This window comes from Benincasa hispida, chromosome 10, assembly GCF_009727055.1.
Source record: "Benincasa hispida cultivar B227 chromosome 10, ASM972705v1, whole genome shotgun sequence".
In the NCBI taxonomy this organism is placed as follows: Eukaryota; Viridiplantae; Streptophyta; class Magnoliopsida; order Cucurbitales; family Cucurbitaceae; genus Benincasa; species Benincasa hispida.
The window spans coordinates 13,642,227-13,650,773 of record NC_052358.1 but is presented as its reverse complement, the minus strand read 5'-3'; the positions used below and the strand labels follow the sequence as shown (position 1 = coordinate 13,650,773).

General features: G+C 28.5%; 1 protein-coding gene across 1 annotated transcript; it reads left to right on the top strand.

Moving 5' to 3' along the window:
• The first annotated feature begins 3,399 nt into the window (after positions 1-3,399).
• Positions 3,400-8,406, top strand: LOC120088792 (laccase-17-like). The gene is made up of 6 exons (XM_039046232.1): positions 3,400-3,520; positions 3,628-3,779; positions 4,734-4,984; positions 5,964-6,092; positions 7,038-7,991; positions 8,073-8,406. The coding sequence occupies exons 1-6, from the start codon at positions 3,407-3,409 to the stop codon at positions 8,201-8,203; spliced, it is 1,731 nt and encodes a 576-aa protein (XP_038902160.1). The 5' UTR covers positions 3,400-3,406; the 3' UTR covers positions 8,204-8,406.
• The last annotated feature ends 141 nt before the right edge of the window (positions 8,407-8,547 follow it).

Genomic DNA, 8,547 nt, shown 5'->3' with positions numbered 1-8,547 from the left:
TGGGTAACCATTTAGTTTTTTGTTTTTATTTTTTGAAAATTAAGCTTATAAATATTACTTTCACCCCTAAATTTTTTTCATTTGTTATCTACTTTTTATCTGTGATAAAAGTGCAAATCATTATAAAAAATGAAGAGGAAATAGACTTAATTTTCAAAAAACAGTAACAAAAACCTAAATGATTACCAAACGGGATAATAGTTATTGGTATGTTTTTCTTTCTCTTGAGATTGAAAATTCTAATTCAATTCTCTATACCAGGGTTATTATATTAAAAAAAATAAAAATTAAATAGAAAAATTATTTCAAATGGTAAAAGTATTGAAAATATTAACAAAATATAGCAAAATTTCGAAACTAACAATATCACTAAGAGACATTTATAGTAGTCTAGCAGACCGCATCTTTTATTGATAGTTCTAAAATTTTGTTATGTTTTTGTAAATATTTTGATTATTTTTTTATATTTAAAAACAACCCAATTAAATATGGATAAAGAGAGATCATTTTATTTTTTAAAAAAAAATTATTACCATTGAAACACCCCAACCAATGGAGGTAGGATAATTACCTTCCCTTCTTTGAAAAAAAAAAAAAAGAGAGAGAGAAAATAAAAAGTAAAATTTACCAAAACTTAAAATCATCATTATTATTATTATTATTATCATTATTTAAATTAGGCCTTGACTATTCATTTAGATTGCCAGATTGGCTTTACAAGATTTTTGCCTCTCCTTGAATAGGTAAAATTAGACCATTCTTTTTTGAAAAATTAATAATAATAATAATAACACTTCAATAAACACGTATGCGACTTTGTGAGAAACATACGAAAACAAACAACGAATTTGTACAACTCATATAAAAACACACCAAAGTAATATATTAACACAGCAATTCGTATATTTCTAAAATCATACCGTCTTTGAGAACCTTCCAAGGTCTCGATTTACTATATTTTAGTGAGGACTTAATTTAGATTGATGTAGTTATGTTATACGTGAAAGATCCACTTCTTTGAAAGCAAAACACGAAACAACTTCGGTATTAAATCACTGTAAGTCAGTTACTCTCTAAAGTCAATACAATATCCTATCTTTAACGTCTACTCATCGAACAGCTAAGCATATAATGAAGAAGGAAGAACCGGTTTAGATTTGAAAATTAATTTCAGATCCACACAATCGGATTAAATAATAAAATGTTTTGATAAATTGGTTTTGAAAATGTTTCTATAATGTTAATAAAACATTAACATTTTGATAAAGAATAAAGAGAAAAGTAGTGAAAAAGTTTTTTTTTTTTTTTAAGCACGAGCACAATTACCTGAATCAGTCTGCCCAGGCGACGGTGATGCAAGCGTGTAGGGAAAGTTTCTACTTCTATAACACAACCAAAATTTGAAGCTCCTATGCAAGCCTTTGTATATGGCAAATCAAAATCTTCTAATGTGGGACGACAACATGCTACTTTTTCCCTCAAAATGCTTTTTGCTTTTATTATGGGCCAAAAGTCCAAGTCATTCCAACAATTCTTGCTCGACTTAGTTGAAGCTCTCCATCTCCAATTAGATGATCAAAAAATTTCAAATCAACACCACACTATAAATTCACGAGTATTTAACCTTTTACCCACCTCTTACCTAAAAAAAAACAGGAAAAAAAATTACTCTTACCCCATCTACCACAACAATGACTACTTTACTGAGATTTAAATTTTGCTTTCTCTCTAAGAATTAGTGGTTAATTAGTCCCTTTTTTTTTCTTCTTTTTCTTTTCTTTTGGGGGGTGGGTGACTTATTTGGGTAAAATATTTGCTTATAATTTTCACCAAAACTTCCTGTTATTTTACTCTAATTATTTACCTGTTAACATAACCCACCAAGAAGATTATCAATTAATGTCATGCATGATTAATTGACTAAAAATTCCATTTCTATTGCAACCAAGCCAACTATGCCATAAATGGAAATTGCAAGAAAGAGTAAAGATTCTAAATTGATTAGAATTTCAGTAAAACTTCAATATTTATTCAATTTTGTTCTCATGATTTAGAATTGACATTAATATTTACTTTTTATTATTTGGGCTTTAAGTTTTAATTTGGTTTCTAAATGATTTTGTTCAATCTTTCATTCTTAAGTTATGTTTTACCCATTGAAAACTCCCCTATTTTTTCTTTTTCCCTCAATTCTAAACTCTTATATTTGCTCCATTAACACAATTTTCCAAATCTGGAAAATTGTTGGGTAAAAAACAAATGTCAAGATAATAACAACAGAACCGCATTTGTAAAATTTGAAAAAGAAAAAGCAAAATCCTATAATATGAGGACCAAATTGCAATTAAACCAAATCATAACCGCCTATTTGGATCTTAAATATTGTTTCATTGTATAGGAAAATCTAAATGTCTAAATTTTAAATATCTAAGATAATTAATATCTATTTGAATATACAAGATAATTAATATCTAAAGTTAAATATATGCATCTATTTGATTAAATAATTACTTAATTAAATATAAGAGAACAATTATTATATCCAAAATAAGGTTGGTATTATTTAATACATTGCTAAAATAATTTATTGTTTAATCAAAATAAAAAAAAAAGTATAATTTTTATATTAAACATTGGCTAGATTTAATTAAATTATTTAATTTAATTGCTAAAAATAATCAAATAAATATAAATTAATTATAATATTAATAATTAATAATAAAATTTTATATTAAAAGGTTAAGATAAGATGAAATTATTAAGAGTAATTGTTTTAAATGATAAAACTGTTAAAAATATTTTTAAATATAGCAAAATGTCACTGTATGTCAATGATAGAATACTAACAGACATTTATCAATGTCAGTGATCTGAAATTGATAGATATCTATCACTGTTTATCATTGATAGACAGTGACATTTTGCTATATTTGTAAATAAATTTGTTCATTTTCTTATATTTGAGAACAACTTAAATATTAATGTCAAGTTGAAATTTATTAAGTCTAAATAATATAACTATATTTCAAATTTAATTAAAATTAATGATAATGATTAATTATATTAATTTAGTAATTAATTAGGTTATATTTTATATAGTTCATAATGGATATAAAAATCCTACTTATATGAAGGGTATTAGAAAACTATGTCACATGAGTTGAACAAATAAACATATTAAATGCTTGTCTGAAAACTCATGACAAAACCTAGGAAAGAAACCGATGTTAAGGGACAAAACTGAAATTTTATCAAAATAAAAGGACTAAATTGAAATTTTTATGAAAATAAAAAGGACTAAATTTATAACACACTAATAAAGCTGAAATAAACCAAACACATACTACTTTCAAACTATAAATACACAATTTCATGCTCACAACCAAAAGAAAGAGAGAGAGGAAAAATGGGTGTTTCTCTTACATCACAGCATGATTTTATGAGATTCTTTTTTCTAACATTTCTTGTATCTCTCATCTCTAAACATGCACTTGCAATAACCAGGCATTATCAATTTAATGTAATAATGTTTATTTCTCATGCAGATTAAAATTGAAGGCCTTGAATTTATGCATTTTATTATATTATAATGTTTATTTTCTAATTTTTTGATGTATATTAATGCAGATCCAAATGCAAAGTGTAACAAGATTATGCCATTCCAAAAACATTGCGACAGTGAATGGGAAGTTCCCTGGGCCTTCTATTATAGTTACCGAAGGAGACGAGCTCGTCGTCAAAGTTGTTAACCGTATCCAAAACAATGTTACCATTCACTGGTGAGAAGATTATGTTACGAAAAATATGAAAAACAAAAAAACTTGAGTACAATCAATTGCACACCAATAAAAATATGTCATTTAACAATTTTTTTTACTAACAAAAATGGGATACATGAACTGCATCTAATCACTATCCCAAAGATATTAACTCTTAGGTGATCTTTTTTTGCTTCTATATTTTGTTTATTTGTTTAATAATAATATGCAAAGAATGAGATAGAATTAATGATTAGAGTGAGCTTATCTCAATGCTAATTAGCATGATCTTCCATTCAAGAGGTAGGAGATTTGATTATCCATTTTTATAATTATGCATGACCTTCTATTGAGCATTGTGACACAAATTTCAGAATTTTTTTATTGTTAGATAGTCTCTCGTGCATCTGATAATGCAAAACTGTTGATTGTATGGTAGTGGTCTTAACTTTATTTGTTTAAAAAAAAAAAAAAACTTTAGAATTTTGAAGAGAAACCGAAACCTATCTAAAATTGTGTGGCATTAATCTAAGAATGAAAATTTAAATCACTACCCATCCCAACTTCCTTTAGAAATTTTAAAGGATTCTAAAAAGGTTTATAAAAGACTTAAAGTAATATTACAACTTCGGAAAGAATAATAATATTTTTAAAAACAAAAGAAAAAAGTTCAATTTTGTTCCTTCCGTTTACCTAATTTTAGGGGTCACGTTAGAATTCATCAATTTAAGTTAGATTATTACTTTTTATTCTTTATAAAGAAATTTGGATGGATCATCAGGTTCATCTATCTTTGTGCAGTTCATGTAAATTGGTCATTTGATAAGCTCTTATTTTTTGTTACTTGATTGAAGTAAGTTGAAAAAAAATGAGTGCAAGATGCAGCAAAAAATGTACCCAAATATTGGTATCTTTCAACGTTCACATTTTCACTCTTTTAGAAGTTAATTAGACGTTAACAAAAAATAATTACAGGCATGGAATTAGACAATTCAGAACAGGTTGGGCAGATGGACCAGCATATATAACACAATGTCCAATTCAACCTGGCCAAAGTTACAACTATAAGTTCACCATTATTGGGCAAAGAGGAACTCTATGGTGGCATGGTCACATTTCTTGGCTTAGAGCAACAGTTTATGGTCCTCTTATCATTCTTCCCAATAACCTTCCCCTTGCTTATCCATTTCCTAACCCATTCAAGGAAGTTCATCCCTTAATGTTTGGTAAGGTTGAATTATACAAATTACCATATCCTTCAACTTTGTACTATGCCCTTATTGTTAGTTTCTTATGGAAATTCTTACTACTTTGTTTCAATTCTATAGGTAGAAAAGGCTTTCAAATCTTAAAAACAAAAATTTAAAAATAATGGATTCAGTTATAATAGAGTTGTATTTTCAAATTTATGGATAGAAAGAATTTTAAAATCTAAAAACATAAATTTGAAAACAAGGGGTTCAGTGATAATAGAATCGTATTTTGTGTTTTCAAATATGTTTTTAGTAGAAAATTTAGAGATTGGATTTTAATTTAAATAATTATCTTACATGTCGTTGATATTATATTTATAAACCATAAAACTAATTGTAGTTCCACACTACATATTTGGTTGCCTGTAAACTATTTTCAATTAATTTATGAATATGTTTTATATTAAAAGAAACGTATGAAAATTATATAATATAAAGTAATTATTTTAAATAATAAAATTGTTGAAAATATTTTCAAGTATAATAAAATATCACTGTCTATCAGTGATGGACCGCGATAGACCACAATGGACATTTATAAGTGGACGATAGACCGTATAAAGACATCTATCAAATATTAATAGATGTTTATCGTTGTCTATAGTGGTCTATCACTGATAAGTAATGACATTTTCCTATATTTATAAATAAGTTGATTCATTTTTTCTTTATTTGAAAACGTCTCTAATTTAAATATATTACATAGTAAATAGTCTGAATTGAATTTATAACCTAAAATATTGTATTTCTAGATTTTATTTTTATTTAATATAACTTTACATTTTAAAATTTAAAATTCAAAATTTAGATATATTAAAAATATAAAAATATTGTTTTCATAATTTATATTATTTAGGTGACATAATCCAAAAACAAAAAACAAAATTCACGTGGTCTATTAAACACATATTTGCTAAACTATATATATTTGTGATTTGTTTTTTTTTTTAAGGAGAGTGGTGGAATGATGATACACAGGCAGTGATTACTCGAGCTCTTCAAAATGGTGGGAACCCTAATATCTCAGATGCCTTCACTATAAATGGCCTTCCTGGGCCATTCTATAATTGCTCTGCTCATGGTATGCAACTTTACAACAACTTACCTTACATTGTTTTGATAATTTCGGTCTCATTTGGTAATTATTTTATTTTTTTGTTTTTGTTTTTTAAAATTAAGCCTATGAACACTACTTCCACTTCCGAATTCCTTCATTTCTTATCTACTTTTCACCTATAGTTTAAAAAGCTAAGTCAAATTTTGAGAACTGAAAAAGGTAGTGTTCAAAAAGTTGTTTTTGTTTTTTAAATTTGATTAATATTTCAGCCATTGTATTTAAGAAATATACAAATTATTGTAAAAAATGTGGATGAAATGAGTTTAATTTTCAAAAAACAAATAGTTACTAAACATAATCTTCAAAATTAAAGTTTAGTTTTAGCTTGGTCTTTATAGATTTAAAAGTTTTGGTCAAATCATATTCACAAATAATGAGATGGTATATATTAGGTTTTAGATATTTTAGTATATATTAGGTTTTCGATATTTTAGTCTCTATATTTTGGGTTTTATTACATTTTAGGGTCTATTTAGAGGGATGAGAAGGAAAAAAAATGTTTTTCAAAAAATCATTTTTATTTAATCTCTTGTTCAAAATACATTTTAAGAATGTTTCAAAATCTATTTTTAGTATTTTGAATGGTTGTCAAATAGTTCATTGTACTTTCAATTATTCAATTGCAATACACGTATTTTCAATAAATTTCAAATTTAGTTATTGTATTTCCAATAAATATTTAATTTATTTAGTTAAATTAATTTTTTTTTATCAAAATTGGTTAAACAATAATAATAATTTTAATCAAAGGAAAGACACTATCCATATCCATATAAATTTATCTCTACAATTGTATATATTTGGGGATCCAATTTCTACCACTATTATAAGTTTTAGGATCCAATTTTAATACTTGTATAAGTTTGAGTACTTAATTTCTATAATTGAAAATTTGGGTGATGGTTGCAGATACTTACAAGCTGAAAGTAGAAGCAGGAAAGACATATCTTTTACGAATAATCAACGCTGCACTCAATGACGATTTGTTCTTCACGATCGCTAATCACACTCTAACAGTCGTAGAAGCCGACGCTAATTATGTCAAGCCATTCCAAACCAATATCATTCTTATAGCCCCTGGGCAAACCACAAACGTTCTTCTTCATACAAAACCCAACCCCCAAAACAACGACACGTTCTACATGCTCGCTCGCCCTTTCTCCACCGCGCAACCAGCCACATTCGACAATTCCACCGTTGGCGGAATTTTAGAGTATCACCACCAACAACAACAATCCACAACAGGTTTTGTTTACAAGCCAACGCTTCCGGCTATAAACGACACAGCATTTGCTGCAAACTTCACCAACAAAATCCGCAGCTTGACTAGCTTTAGTTTCCCCAAGAAAGTTGACAAGCGATTCTTTTTCACAGTGGGCCTTGGGACAAGCCCATGTAAGCGTGGCCCAAATCGGGCCTGTCAAGGGCCCAATGGGTCGAGGTTTGCGGCCTCTATAAACAACGTTTCTTTTTCTTTGCCTAATACGGCCCTTTTGCAGGCCCATTATTTGGGCCGGGCCAATGGGATTTATACGGACGACTTCCCTAACGGCCCAGAATATTTTTTCAACTTCACGGGCCCACCGTTGAACAACACGATGGTGAGAAATGGAACGAGGGCGGTATGGTTGGATTTTAATACAAGTGTGGAATTGATATTGCAGGGTACTAGTCTCGTTAATGCTGAGAATCATCCTTTTCATTTGCATGGGCACGATGTTTTTGTGGTTGGTCAAGGTTTTGGCAACTTTGACCCAAAAAAGGATCCTCAAAACTTCAATCTTGTTGACCCAATGCGAAGGAATACGTTCGGTGTTCCTTCAGGAGGATGGGTGGTTATTCGCTTTCTTGCTAATAATCCAGGTAGATAAAACCAAACCTTTTTAAGTTTTGTATCTGTCTCATTCTTTAACTTTTAAAAGTATCTAATATTAGAATGAACAGGCGTATGGCTAATGCATTGCCACTTGGAGGTGCACGTAGGCTGGGGCTTGGAGATGGTGTGGGTCGTCTCAGATGGGAAGTTCCCCGATCAGAAGTTGCGCCCTCCACCATCCGATCTTCCCAAGTGTTAGAACTTTTTAATTTTTACTTGAACCTTTGAAACCACGATTTACAACCCTGTTCCTTCTAATAAACATTGTTCTATGTCTATGCATCTGCAATGTTTATATTGTGTAAATACAACTTATTTACTAGACATGTCATATTTAATAAATTCTTGAAATTATTGCTTTTTCTAGCCCATAAATCATAATTAGATAAGGTGCATAGGTTTTGAAATCCTACAATTTACTCCAAAATAGTATTTGAATGTATGAACCTGGAGAAAAAAAGATCAAATGAATCTTAGAATTCAAAGTTCATGAAATTTAATACTGAATAGAGATGGTAATTTTTACACTCAACGATTATGTCT

Excerpts from the sequence above, each read along its gene's own strand:
- LOC120088792 (XM_039046232.1), top strand. The coding sequence starts at position 3,407 with ATGGGTGTTTCTCTTACATCACAGCATGATTTTATGAGATTCTTTTTT. Across the intron at positions 6,093-7,037 it reads CTATAATTGCTCTGCTCATG|ATACTTACAAGCTGAAAGTA; the intron begins GTATGCAACTTT and ends TGATGGTTGCAG. Across the intron at positions 7,992-8,072 it reads CTTTCTTGCTAATAATCCAG|GCGTATGGCTAATGCATTGC; the intron begins GTAGATAAAACC and ends TAGAATGAACAG.